General features: G+C 37.5%; 1 protein-coding gene across 3 annotated transcripts in view; it reads right to left on the bottom strand.

Moving 5' to 3' along the window:
* UNC80 (unc-80 homolog, NALCN channel complex subunit) overlaps positions 1–15,480 on the bottom strand; it is a gene marked incomplete at its 5' end in the record, with an annotated part of 198,761 nt that overhangs the window by 154,818 nt on the left and 28,463 nt on the right. For all 3 annotated transcript variants that reach the window (XM_081262112.1, XM_081262114.1, XM_081262113.1), the window contains 6 exons: positions 237–605; positions 1,643–1,911; positions 9,700–9,840; positions 10,508–10,724; positions 12,240–12,374; positions 13,552–13,813. In XM_081262112.1, coding sequence (XP_081118238.1) covers positions 237–605; positions 1,643–1,911; positions 9,700–9,840; positions 10,508–10,724; positions 12,240–12,374; positions 13,552–13,813 — 1,393 coding nt within the window. The remainder of the gene's footprint in view (positions 1–236; positions 606–1,642; positions 1,912–9,699; positions 9,841–10,507; positions 10,725–12,239; positions 12,375–13,551; positions 13,814–15,480) is intronic.

Genomic DNA, 15,480 nt, shown 5'->3' with positions numbered 1-15,480 from the left:
TAACCAGAAAATTCATTCTAACAAAGCATGAATGACGATGTGTGTGGATTCTGAACACTGTTCAATCTGTTTCTACTTATGCCTGCTAAAAACCTAATTAAGATATTTCTACATTCAGTACTTTCTTACTCTAGTGATTAGTTGCTGCTCTGAATCAATAAATTGCTAGCAAGCCAGCATTGGGAAAAAATTCAGAGCAATATTTCATGAGGACACAGAAGGTGGTTCAGTCATACCTTCTCTTGGTTCTTATCATTCTTCTCATAAGGGCCTCCTCCACCTCCTCCACCTCCTCCTCCATCACCTCCTCCACCTCCTCCATCACCACCTCCTCCTTCTTCTCCTCCACCATCTCCAGCTCCACTAATGGAAGGGCCCCCAAATCCACAGGTAGAACTTCCAGATACTCCTTTGAACTGGAAAGTTCCTTCACTTGGTCTCTTTTCCACAGTCTCATTTTCCTTGTTTTCACTCTTCTTTCTGTTCTTCTCTACACATGGTACTACACCAAGTTGAAGCAAGCATTCCACAATGTTTAGTGCCACATCACAGATGCGAGAGCTGATGTCATGGTTAAGGACAAGATAAACAGCCTTCAGAACCACCTGCAGAGGACAAAGATAAACAGGACAATTAAGTTACCTCTTCCTAAATAGATTTAGTTATTCTGCTTAACTAGTTATTCTTCTTCTGTGCTATGTGCATAAATCAGACAATTTTCAGATTTTCTTATCTAAGCTGCATGGGGACCTTGTGTATGTGCTTAATATAGACTTAATATCATCCAGAGAATTAAAATCATGTATTTTCTCAGTTAAGTCTCTCCAAACTTGCCATGATATGTACAGTTAATGGGGATATTGAAGCACAGTGAATTAATGGGACACTAATTATTTACTCAAGTGGAAACTTGTATAACTGATATTTAAAATCAGGGTGTTTCAATTCTTTTCACTTTCCACAAATAATGAATAAATAAGAATAACATATTTATGCTCATAATAAAGCAATACTTGCTTATTCACAATTGTATCATTATTTACCCTTCAACTTCAAATGTATAATATTTGCATTTTTAAATTATGCCCCTTTATTGATTTTAATATTTTAAATTATTTGCTAGGCCAGGTTCCCTGATGTGCAATAATAATGTTTGTGAAACTTAATTATAAAATATAGCAACCCTTTCATTTGCTAATAACTATACTCAAGGAAAGCATTCTTCAGAATGCAAGTCTAAATAGTTTAAGGACTTCCATTCATTTTTTTCTGACTACACAGGAGGTTTGTAGTCTTGTTGCTTATATAACCAAATGAAATAAATGAGCTTCTTACTCTTTTTCTGGGAAAAAAAGAGGTTTAGAAAACACACAAACATATATTTATGTTTAGGATTCACTAAGTTTTTAGAATTATAAACATACTCTTAGATCAGATCAAATATAATATAATGCCTAGGGAAAAACAAAAGGTTCATCTATGATGGTTGACACATTTAATAATTTTTTTATGTGGGTAGTTTTTTCATTTTAAGATTCAATACTTCTAAGAATCTCTATGCCCTTTTACCCAATCTTGTGAATATTGGATTTAAAGAATCAATATCTTTCTGGCCTTCATAAGAAAAATTCTTGTTCCTTACGGAAAGATCAAGCATTCCATTCTTGTGGACAAAGTTGTTGGTCCCATCGATATGCTCTGTGTCCTCCAGGTAGCTGTAATTAATGCAGGAGTCTGTGAGGCTTCGAGGCAGGTTAGCACAGGCCAGCGGTTCGTGAGGCATCTCTGGGATAGGCACTTGGTTGCAGAGCTTCCTCATATGCTCATTGAAAAAGTCTGCGTAGCCTACGTTGAATGATGCCAATGTGGTATTGAAGGTTGCTACTGTGATAGTAGAGATCTGGGATCGCACTAATGAAACAAAAGAAACAACTTAGTTTTCCTCATATTCACCTGCTATATCAGTTAGATAGTTATGCTATTATTTAAATTATGACCATAATCAGGGCTGTAGCTTTTGTAGATATATGACTTATAGTCTCAAATCTATCCTGAACTCCCATGGAACTCCTGAAGCTGTAAGTCCAAGTAATATTGATAATTAATGGAGACTATAGAAAAACTAAGTTGCAACTGGCTTCCTTTAGCTGAAGCTAGGATTTACCTTTTGTTAATGCTGACTTAGTTCACTTGATCATAACAGGTAGATTTTACACACTGTTAGATGACAGATCATATTAACAAAAACTAGTTTAACTGAACTTTTTTTCCCATAAGTTATGGCAGTTAAATATCTTATTTTGATCTGGTGTATTACAAAAGAAAACAAGATGGAATTTTCTTCTCTGGTTAAAGTAATAGAATGTAAATTTATAACGAATAGATACTTGAAGTACAGTTCAAAGAAAAGAGGGATTAAACTTGTGTTCCTATGAGAGCATAAGAATAAGAAAAAGAATAAATTATTCTGTTAAGAGTAAAGAAAAAGAGCCTGCCTTAGATTCCATCCAGAAACACATTCAATTTGTGTAAAGCTCATAAATCACTTCTCTGAAATAGAATCTATGTGAAAAAGGCATTGGTGGCCCTGGAAGGCAGTGACTTTCTTCCCACGGAAGGTGTAGTCCTTCTGAAGCATGTCACAGAGGAAACTAAAGTGCAAGATGCGCTTTAGCCCTATGGGTCTGTGATCTTTTAAGATGAGTGGCTCATCTTTGCTCTTCTTAAAGGTCTGGTGGTCTCAGTGTAGTCAAATAGCTCTTCGCTAAGAATGGCTAAACATTAAATTACCAAGTGATCAGCACTCTGGGCGCCTGGGCTGGACCAGCTGCAAACGGAACAATCCTCGGGAGGCGGATCACTAGGCAATGCTGAGCTGACGTGGATCTGGGGCGAACAGTCTGGGCCTCTCAGAACACACACTGAGCCCGGATCGGCTGAATTCAAGCTTCCATTCGCCTGCTTCCCGCAGACAAACAGCTGTGACTCAGCACTAATCCATCCGGCTGAAACAACTGGTCAGCCCTTCTGATCCTACGGAGGTAAATGCCTTCATAGGTAGTGGCCACAGGTTTGAAACGGGGCTTGGGAGAGACAGTAAGGACCCACCCGTTGCATTGGTCGCCCGGCAAAGGGAAACGAACTGTCGCCATTTGCAAGAGACACCACCATGGCAGAGAACTGACGTCATCAGACTGCGGCGGAGGAGATAACTTCATTGAAACCTGCGGCTACAGGTGTGTAATTCCCTAGCCTTCCCTCTCCACACATCGGGGAAACCTTAAGGGCCCCTCACAGCTCTCCCGTAAGGGCCCCTCCCAGCACAATAGCCAGACCCAGGGAATCAGAGGTGGCGTGGGACCCGCGGTGCGGAACTACCGCTGCCACCAGTGCTGACAGCTGAGGTCTCTTGCACCAGCTACCGGGAGAGTGGCTACCGGAGGGCAACTAAAATTTGCTGAGGATTCTCAGCCCCAAGCTCTACAAACTTAGGGTCTGAGGGAATGGCAAACTGGAAGAGTGTGCCCAGTTGTTCATGAAAACAGGGCTCCCGGGAGCAGCAGACCTGGCGTGTAGCCAGTATTGTGGTGAGTGGCACCCGTGAGAGGGGCCTGGCTAGAGGAAAAGTGGGGAAGTGACTAAACACAAGAGGAGGCCCTAGGCACTCAGGATTGGAGACTCGCCCAGTCTGGGAGGAGCTGCTGCACAGTGATTGGTTCCTGCGTATTGACAGGAGAAACTTGGCCTGGTGGGCACAGCGCCACCTATTGGAAGAGAAGTTAATCAAACTCTAAGACTGCATTTATTAGGTTTTTTTTTTTTCCTTTTTTTCTTTTCTCTCTTTTTTTTTTTTTGATTTGGGTTTTTCTTTCATTTTCATTTTTCTTTCTTGATGTTTTTTTAAATTTTTTTTACAAATTTTTTTAATTTTTTTCTTCTAATTTTAATTTTAATTTTTTTTATTATTTAAAAAAAATTTTTTTTCTTTTTTTATTTCCTATTTTTTTCTTCTTTTGTCTTTTCATTTCTCTTATCCCCCCTTCCTTGAATTCTACCTGCTTACTCTCATTATCTTTAGTGACTTCTTCCCTTCCCTTCTAATACCTTTCCTCCCAAGCATCAAATAAATTTATAGGAGTAAACAGTAACTCAGCAGTCAAACAGAACAAGAAGTAACATGAGCAGCTTCAAAAAGCAAGGAAGAAAAGGAGTACAAACAATGCAGGACAGCCTAAATATTCAGGAGGACCTAGAGTCATCAGAAAAATGGTCATATAAAGAACTCAAGGAACACCTTAGACAGATGGAATGGAACCTTAAAGAGGATACGAGACAGCAAATTCAAGCAGCAAAAGAACACATTGAGAATGAATTACATAAACAGATAAAAGAAGAAGTTAAGCATTTTTATCAGAAGATAGAGATTATAAAAAAGAATCAAACAATAATTTTAGAAATGAAGGAAATGATAAACCAAATTAAAAACTCAATTGAGAGTATCACTAACAGAGTGGAGCAAGTAGAAGCCAGAACGTCAGATAATGAAGACAAAATATATCATCTTGAAAAGAGTCTAGCCAACTCAGAAAGGCTGGTAAAAAATCACGAGAAAAACATCCAAGAGTTATGGGATAACATAAAAAAAACAAACTTACGAGTCATCGGGATAGAAGAAGGTACAGAGATTCAAACCAAGGGAATGAGTAACCTGCTGAATGAAATAATTACAGAAAACTTTCCAGAAATAAAAAAGGAAACAGATATACAAATTGAAGATGCATACAGGACACCGAGCACACAAAATCACAGTAGACCAACGCCAAGACACATTGTTATGAAGATATCCAATATACAGAACAAAGAGAAAACATTAAAAGCTACAAGAGAAAGGAGACAGATTACATTCAGGGGTAAACCAATAAGGTTAACAATGGATTTTTCATCACAGACGCTGAAAGCAAGAAGGTCATGGAACAATGTATTTCAAACACTGAAAGACAATGGATGCCAACCAAGAATTCTGTATCCAGCAAAATTAAGCTTCAGGTATGACAACGAAATAAAAATCTTTCTTGATAAACAAAAGTTAAAAGAATTTGCAGCCAGAAAACCAGCATTGCAAAGCATTTTGAGCAAAACACTACACGAGGAAGAAATGAAAAACAATAACCAAAACCATCAGTGGGAAGTGCCTCAGTAAAGACAGAGGGTGAGGGGAAAGATAATCATGGATAAAAAAACTAAATTTTTTAAAAAAAGGATAAATAATCAAAAATGGATGGAAGTACAAACCATATATCAATAGTAACTCTGAATGTTAATGGCTTAAACTCTCCAATAAAGCGACATAGGCTGGTATCATGGATTAAAAAAACAAATCCAACAATATGCTGCCTCCAGGAGACACATCTGATTGGAAAAGACATACACAGGCTGAAGGTGAAAGGATGGGAAAAATATACCATGCACACGGTCCTCGTAAGCAAGCAGGGGTGGCCATCCTCATATCGAATAAAATCGACTTCAAGACTAAGTTAATCAAAAGGGATAAAGAAGGTCATTATATACTGTTAAAAGGAACCATTCAGCAACAAGACATAACAATTATCAATATTTATGCACCAAATAATGGTGCTGCGACATTCATAAAACAAATTCTCCTCAAGTTCAAGAATCAAATAGACCACAACACAATAATTATGGGTGACTTCAACACACCTCTCTCACCATTGGACAGATCCTCCAAACAAAAGTTGAATAAAGAAACTATAGAACTCAATATCACAATCAATAACCTAGACTTAACTGACATATATAGAATATATCAACCATCATCAAATGGATATACTTTTTTCTCAGCAGCACATGGATCCTTCTCAAAAATAGACCATATATTATGCCATAGGGCAACCCTCAGTAAATATAAAGGGGTGGAGATAATACCATGCATTTTATCTGATCATAATGGAATGAAACTGGAAATCAATGATAAAAGAAGGAAGGAAAAATCCTACATCACATGGAAAATGAACAATATGTTACTGAATGATCAATGGGTTACAGAAGACATAAAGGAGGAAATCAAAAAATTCTTAGAGATAAATGAAAATACAGACACAACATATCGGAATCTATGGGACACAATGAAAGCAGTTTTAAGAGGAAAATTTATCGCCTGGTGGTCATTCCTCAAAAAAAGAAAAAACCAACAAATAAATGAGCTCACACTTCATCTCAAAGCCCTAGAAAAGGAAGAGCAAAACAACAGCAAATTTAGCAGAAGGCAGGAAATAATTAAAATCAGAGCAGAAATCAATGAAATTGAAACAAAAGAAACTATTGAAAAAATTAACAAAACTAAAAGTTGGTTCTTCGAAAAAATAAATAAGATCGACAGACCTTTAGCCATGCTAACGAAGAGAAGAAGAGAGAGAACTCAAATTACTAACATACGGGATGAAAAAGGCAATATCACAACAGATGCTACAGAAATACAGAAGACAATTAGAAATTATTTTGAAAACCTATATTCCAATAAAATAGAAGATAGTGAAGACATCGATAAATTTCTTAAGTCATATGATTTGCCCAGACTGAGTCAGGAGGATACACACAATTTGAACAGACCAATATCAATGGATGAAATTGAAGAAGCCATCAAAAAACTACCAACCAAGAAAAGCCCAGGACCGGATGGGTATACAGCGGAGTTTTACAAAACCTTTAAAGAAGAATTAATACCAATACTTTTCAAGTTATTTCAGGAAATACAAAAAGAGAGAGCTCTTCCAAATTCATTCTATGAGGCCAACATCACCCTGATTCCGAAACCAGACAAGGACACCTCAAAGAAAGAAAACTACAGACCAATATCTCTAATGAACCTAGATGCAAAAATCCTCAATAAAATTCTGGCGAATCGAATACAAAAACACATCAAAAAAATTGTGCACCATGATCAAGTAGGATTCATCCCTGGGATGCAAGGATGGTTCAATATATGGAAATCAATAAATGTTATTCACCACATCAATAGACTTAAAGATAAGAACCATATGATCATCTTGATAGATGCAGAGAAAGCATTCGACAAAGTACAGCATCCCTTTATGTTCAAAACATTAGAAAAACTAGGGATAACAGAAACTTACCTTGACATTGTAAAAGCTATCTATGCTAAGGCTCAGGCTAGCATCATTCTGAATGGACAAAAGTTAAAGGCATTCCCTCTAAAATCCGGAACAAGACAGGGATGCCCTCTATCACCACTTCTATTCAATATAGTTCTCGAAACACTGGCCAGAGCAATTAGACAGACGAAAGAAATTAAAGGCATAAAAATTGGAAAAGAAGAACTTAAATTATCACTTTTTGCAGATGACATGATTCTATACCTAGAAGACCCAAAAGGGTCTACAAAGAAACTACTAGAACTAATAAATGAATTCAGCAAAGTGGCAGGATATAAAATCAACACGCATAAATCAAAGGCATTTCTGTATATCAGTGACAAAACTTCTGAAACAGAAATGAGGAAAAACACTCCATTCACAATATCCTCAAAAAAAATAAAATACTTGGGAATCAACCTAACAAAAGAGGTGAAATATTTATACAATGAAAACTACAGAACCCTAAAGAGAGAAGTAGAAGAAGATCTTAGAAGATGGAAAAATATACCCTGTTCATGGATAGGCAGAACTAACATTATCAAAATGACGATATTACCAAAAGTTCTATATAGGTTTAATGCAATGCCAATCAAAATCCCAATGGCATTTCTTGTAGAAATAGATAAAGCAATCATGAAATTCATATGGAAAAATAAAAGACCCAGAATACCAAAAGCAATTCTAAGCGGGAAGTGTGAATCAGGTGGTATAGCGATACCAGATTTCAAACTATATTACAGAGCAATAGTGACAAAAACAGCATGGTACTGGTACCAAAACAGGCGGGTGGACCAATGGTATAGAATAGAGGACACAGAGACTAATCCACAAAGTTACAACTACCTTATATTTGATAAAGGGGCTAAAAGCATGCAATGGAGGAAGGATAGCATCTTCAACAAATGGTGCTGGGAAAACTGGAAATCCATATGCAACAAAATGAAACTGAATCCCTTTCTCTCGCCATGCACAAAAGTTAACTCAAAATGGATCAAGGAGCTTGATATCAAATCAGAGACTCTGCGCCTGATAGAAGAAAAAGTTGGCTCCGATCTACATATTGTGGGGTCAGGCTCCAAATTCCTTAATAGGACACCCATAGCACAAGAGTTAATAACAAGAATCAACAAATGGGACTTAATTAAACTTAAAAGTTTTTTCTCAGCAAGAGAAACAATAAGAGAGGTAAATAGGGAGCCTACATCCTGGGAACAAATTTTTACTCCTCACACTTCAGATAGAGCCCTAATATCCAGAGTATACAAAGAACTCAAAAAATTAGACAATAAGATAACAAATAACCCAATCAACAAATGGGCCAAGGACCTGAACAGACACTTCTCAGAGGAGGATATACAATCAATCAACAAGTACATGAAAAAATGCTCACCATCTCTAGCAGTCAGAGAAATGCAAATCAAAACCACCCTAAGATACCATCTCACTCCAGTAAGATTGGCAGCCACTATGAAGTCAAACAACAACAAGTGCTGGCGAGGATGTGGAGAAAAGGGTACACTTGTACATTGCTGGTGGGACTGCAAATTGGTGCGGCCAATTTGGAAAGCAGTTTGGAGATTCCTGGGAAAGCTGGGAATGGAACCACCATTTGACCCTGCTATTGCCCTTCTCGGACTATTCCCTGAAGAGCTTAAAAGAGCATGCTACAGGGATACTGCCACATTGATGTTCATAGCAGCACAATTCACAATAGCTAGACTGTGGAACCAACCCAGATGCCCTTCAATAGATGAATGGATACAAAAAAATGTGGCATCTATACACAATGGAGTACTATGCAGCAATAAAAAATGACAGAATCATAGAATTTGCAGGGAAATGGATGGCACTAGAGCAGATTATGCTTAGTGAAGCTAGCCAATCCCTAAAAAACAAATACCAAATGTCTTCTTTGATATAATGAGAGCATCTATGAACAGAGCAGGGAGGAAGAGCAGGAAGAAAAGATTAACATTAAACAGAGACATGAGATGGGAGGGAAAGGGAGAGAAAAGGGAAATTGCATGGAAATGAAGGGAGACCCTCATTGCTACACAAAATTACATATAAGAGGTTGTGAGGGGAATGGGAAAATAAACAAGGAGAGAAATGAATTACAGTAGATGGGGTAGAGAGAGAAGATGGGAGCGGAGGGGAGGGGGGATAGTAGGGGATAGGAAAGGTAGCAGAATACAACAATTACTAATAGGGCATTATGTAAAATTGTGGATGTGTAACCGATGTGATTCTGCAATCTGCATTTGGGGTAAAATTGGGGGTTCATAACCCACTTCAATCTAATGTATGAAATATGATATGTCAAGAGCTTTGTAATGTTGTAAACAACCAATAAAAAAAAATAAAATGTAATTATGATACGAAAAAAAAAATAAATTACCAAGTGATAACACAAGAATGGAAGTTTTCAAAGAACATAAGTAAGTGGAATGAAAATGGAACCTACGGTAAGCACAGAGACCAAGAAAAGAAACCTAAACTCCTGCCCCCAGCCCTGCCTGGGACCCACCTTCCTTGACTGTGTTTTCTCCGTGGCTGTTGGAGGGGTCAGGCAGGTCGCTCACCAGAGTGTGGTGGGAGTGGGAGTGCCTGGCGCTCAGGCTCTCCATCTCAGTAGCTGCATCTGAACTGCCCCGCCGCGTCAGTTTCCCTGAAGTGGACAAGAGCATCACAAGGGGTTTTTAAAATCTGAAAGGTTCTCTGCTGAGATTTTTGTCTTTCCTATGGACAGCCGTGAGAGTGAGGAGGTATTAGGAATAGCAGAAGGCCCAGCCAAAATAGCAAGAATTGAACTTGCCTGGGGTATACTCAAGGTCAATATGATTGATGGAACTGCCTGTGATAAGGTCAGCCCCAATCTAAGCCAAATGTCAGAAACCATCTGTTGTGGACCTGCTAACTGTCAGCTCCTGGTTTTAAGCTGGCTGTCTTAATATGCCATCCCAAACAGAAAAAAAATTTTTTCCTTTGCTTCACTTATTCCTTTATTAAATAACAGAGTTAAATAAAGGTCTGTCTTTAGATTAACCAATGAAAGTTAAGGCACAGAACCCTCTAGGGCCATGTTTCTGAATCTAAGAAATAGGGCCTTTAACCTGGCTAATTACACAGAATTCTTACGTAATTACTTATTTGCATTTGTTTGGCTGTGAAAATACAGCATTATTTCAGTTACTGGGGAACCTTCAGTTAGGACCAAATTTCTTGGCTGAATTAATTGTCCAAGAAAGACCCAGACTTTCCAGGGAGCCACAGGTCAAGATTCCTAAATAGGTCACTCAAGCTCTGCCCTACTTCAAAAGGTCTTTTGTGATCACCTAAAATGGTGGTTGGCCAGCCTCCTTTTTCGATGCCTCGCCTGTCTTCTCCAAGCCCAGAGAAACTTCCAAAGGAGAATGTGCTACGAGTGGGGGACACATCCAGGTGGTCCTCATGAAGCAGGAATGGCACACCCATTCTTCGGGGCCTCCTCTTCCCGGTGTGGTGGAATGGAATGGAGCCTTTCCTCTCTCTGTCTTCTTTACGGCTCTTGAACTGCAATGGTAAGAGATGAATAGTCAGGCACAGGGCAAAGGAAAGGTTGTAGTTTACTTCTCAAAGGGCTCCATATCCTTGAGTAGTAAAACACAAGCAGAGGGAATCCAGGAAGTCATTGGATGTCATCCAACAGAAATGGGTGAAATTTCCCTAATTTGTTAAAAGAGAAAAAGAAACTAAGCAAAGGGCCACACATTTCGTAGGTCTTTCTGATTTGTGGATTAGAGGAGTGTTCTCAAAGTCTGATCCCTGGACCAGCAGCATCAGCATCATGTGGGAACCTGCTTGAAAGGTACTTTCTCCAATGCATCCCCAGACGTATTGCATCAGAAACTCAAAAGGTGAGGTCTAGCAATGTGTTTCAACATGTCTCATAAATGATTCTAATGTACACTAAAATTTGAGAATCACTGGATTAGAATATAGGATTCCTGGTCACTTGGACCAGGCTGTCCCTTTTTCAAAACTGAAATTCATTATTTTGGTCAACCAACTTCAAATATGTGCAACTGCTCACAGGATATAGTCAAAGATGATCCAGAGGAAACATTGATAAAAACCCATTATTCCTACAAAATAGTTCAAGTTCAAGTATAATTAGGAGTTTAGAATTGTCTAGATAACTTGTCAAATATTCTAGTGCCTGAGCCTATCTTTAGCAATTCTGATTTAATTGGTCTGGAATATGGCTTAGGCACTTACCTTTTTATAAAAGCTCCTCAAAACTTCTATATGCAGCCAAGATTGAAAAATTTGGTTTTTTTCCTCTTAAATGATGACTGGTTTTAAAAAAAATGATGGCCATTGCCTATTGTTTCATTATTAATGAATGCAGTCATGACAAGCTGGACTCATAGATTAGTTAATATGTGTTATATTATTCACGGACATAATTCAGTTAATAATTTTAAAAGCAATTATTTTCAAAATAAAAGATAAAAAGACCCTTATTTATGTGTGTGTGTGTGTGTGTATACACACACACATATACCTGTGAGTCTACACATATTATTTTCTATGCAATTAGTGCCATATATTTATTTAAATAAGAGACAGTCTGATGGGTTCAGAAGAGCATAGACGTATTTAGCTAAATATCTACTTTCAGATTTGGGTTCACTCTTTGGTGAACTACCTAGTTTCTAAGGGTCAAATTCTTCTCTGGAAAACAGGTAGAGTAAAGAATTTCATTGGATTACCTGAGAACTCTTTATGTAAAATACTTGATGAAATGAGTTGGACCACACAAATGTAAGTTATCATATTACTACCACAACTACCTCCACCACGGCAGTGCATTATCAGGACTGACCTTCCCACAACCCTGTGGAACTCTGAGAGTAGGAAGCACACTCATACTAATGGAGAGGCTTCAAAGGCCTATAGGGTTATGCTATAGGTCATAGCCAGTGTTGTAACCACCCCATACTGTAGCAAAATTAGAAAGAAATACCTCATGCTCCACTGAATTTAATTAATAAAATATCAAAAGGTATAAATGATCCTACTCACCTTTTTAAAAATGTTCATGCCCAGGTCTGAAGAAAGATCTGGTACTGCAGACCTGCGCAGATTGGTCAATGAAACCTTGGAAAAGGCCTCAGGGCTAAGAGATTTTTCTTCTTCATTACACTTCATGGTGAGATCCTTAACATGCAATAAAATAGACAATGATCAAGAACTTAGGGCTGTTATCCAAGTATTTTGTTACTGATATGTCACATTTTTAATAGGGATACACCTACTGTTTTGATATCTATGAAGTATCTAACTTGCATGTCTGGACTTTCAAAATCCAAATTCTACAACCTTAAAGAAGTATTTCATACTAACTTCTGTTTGTAATTTTCAGCACTGAGGCCATATAACCCCACATCCACAGTGATGAGAAAATAGAAAATAGATATCTCTTTTTATTTTTTAGTTAAAAATAATATTTTTTCCAGGGGCTGGGATTGTAGCTTAATTGGTAGAGCATTTGCCTTGCATGTGTGAGGCACTGGGTTCAATCCTCAGCACCACCTTAAAAAAATAAATTAAATAAAGGTATTGTGTCTGTCTTCAACTAAAAAAATTTTTTTAAGAATATTTTTCTATTTAAAAATTCATTAAAGGAAATAATTACTTTGGGCAGAATATCTACTAATAAAGCAGAGTATATTTCTTTTCCACTCTGATATTACTTATGTATATTTTCACAATATGCAGAAAAGAATTTTAAGCCCCCAAACTGTAAAACCCTATAAGTCAGGTTTTTCTCTATATTTTCAACACACAGTGTTGATGAGAAAGAGAGGAAGAACAAGCATTCAACTTATATTAGGCAGTTGTTCATCAGAAAGCAATTTTCATGGGGATGTCACCACATTAGTAAACATTCAATTTATTTCTCCAAACATCTATAATAAATAGTAAGACTATATATCAATAAACAATATTTCTAATGATGATACTGAAATACTGAAAATTTTTGAATTATGCCAAATCAGTAAAATGGTGGCATCCCATATTTTATGATATAGGTAATTGACAGAAGACGTGTCAAAGTCTTTATTACCTAATTTGATTACTCAGAAGACCTCATTTTCACTATTCTGGCTACACTAAGTCTTACACTACCATGGCATGTGTAAGAGGTGCACTTCTTTCAATGGTAAACAAGAACTAAACAATAGCAAAAACGTCCATTGATGAAAGATGGAAGGGAAAGGATAATGGCAACCAAGGAATCCACCAATCAGACAGCACTGGATTCACAGAAGAAAAAGAGAGCATGTTATGGCCAAAGTTGTCAGTTCAAATGACAATGGACAGAGTGTCTTACTTGGGTTTTGTGAGTGTTCACTAGTGAGGGTGCTGCCGCCACCATTGAGCTACTCCTGGGTCTGGGCAGGAGAGGAATATCTGGCTCTGGAGCCTTCTCTGGCTTCTCTTCCAACATATGCCGCAGCCTTTGTAGATAGTACATCAGAGACCACTGGGTGCCTTCTTCAGACCAGTGGGGCTGGAGTAGGCAGCGGAGAACAGCAACATCAAAGTAGGTGGCATAGCGGGATCTTTGGCATGGAGGTATCACCAGAGAGGCCCTGCTCCCAAAAGCAGAAAGAAGACAATTACCCTGGCAGTCAAGCCTTCCAAGGGGGCAGTGCGACATGGCTTATAGCTCTACTTTTCTCATTTTTTCATTTATTCATTTGTTATCTGTTGTTTGATTTGCTTGAAAATCCCAACTGGTCTTACTCATTTTGCTTTTGCTAACCATTTCCTTGAAACATAAACATTGAAAGAGTTTTGAAGAATGGGTAAAAATTAGCCAGGCAAAGTTGAGGTTGGGGCAGGAAGGTAAATCAGCAATTCCACTAGAACAAAACAATGCTTGCAATTGTTCAGATTTTTAAAAATCATGAGTTTGGAGAGGGAGAATTCATAAGCAATTAGTTTGTTGGTGAGTAATTTGGGTGGTAGGTAATGATGAGAGTCAGAGACATAGAAATAGTTTGTGTCAAGATGTTTCTTTTCTACTAAGCTATGAGGTTTAACTCTGGTAGAAACAGGAATGATGTTTGTCCTGTCTACTACATTGGGCTATTTTAATTTCAGTTGTGAAAATATTATGTAAAAGAAAAAGAAACTGCAAATGCTAAACACAATTTTACTATGAGAAAATGAGATCATTTTGAAATTCTTAAGTTATGTATCTATGTAAGATAGTAAAACAAATTTAAAAAATAACATGTTTCTGCAATTTTATTATTCAATTTAAACACTTGATATATTCATTACTTAGTGTTCGATTTACTCCTAATTAAAAATAGATTCAAATGATTACTCAGCATGACACAACAACATAAGCATGGTAGATGCAATGAACTATATGTTTGTGGCTCTCAAAATTTGTATTTTGAAATCCCAACTTCCAATGTGATGGTATTAGAAGGTGATGCCTTTGGAATTTGGAAAAGTAATTAAGTCATGAGGGTAGAGTCATATATATATATATATATATATATATATATATATATATATATATATATATATATATAAACATACATAGCTCTCTTGTTTTCTTTCTTTCGTGCAATGAAAAGACAGTCTGGAATCAGAACCTGACTGTGCTGCCACCATGATCTGAGACTTCCAGCTTCCAGAACTGTGAGAAATAAATTTCTATTGTAGATAAGCCACCCACATTAAGATTCTTTGTTACAGCAACCCAAACTGACTAAGGCATTAGTGGATATGTAGGATCATCCTGGATGCATATGATCCAGTCAGAATGACAGACAATAACTGACAAAATATAAACAGAATTTCTGGGATCCAAGATGGCATCTGAGTTCTAAAAACTACCACCAAGGACTTCCTTTTGAGCCATATGATGCAGAAGGACGTGTTTGTACCTTTCTCTCAGCTAACAAATATCACTACCTACACATGAAGACCTCTTACCAAAAATGCAACCACTGAGAGCAAGAACGAATTTCCTAAATTTCTCAGATCTGTATTTTGAATTGAAGATGTATGACTCCTGTTATGGTTTGGATCTAGAAATGTCCCCTGAAAAGCTCATGTTTTAAAAGCATGATCCCCAAAACAGCAAGGTTCAGAGGTGAGTTTTTAGGTAATGATTAGATTATGAGATCTATAACCTCATCAGTGGATTCATCCATTTGATGGATTAATAATTTGAATAGGCTACTGGCTGGTAACTGAAAGCAAGTGGAGGTGTGGTTGAAGAAGGCAGGTTACTGGG

The sequence above is a fragment of the Spermophilus citellus genome, assembly GCF_964194105.1.
Source record: "Spermophilus citellus genome assembly, chromosome: 11".
Classification (NCBI taxonomy): domain Eukaryota; kingdom Metazoa; phylum Chordata; class Mammalia; order Rodentia; family Sciuridae; genus Spermophilus; species Spermophilus citellus.
This window is presented reverse-complemented; position numbering and strand designations above follow the sequence as displayed.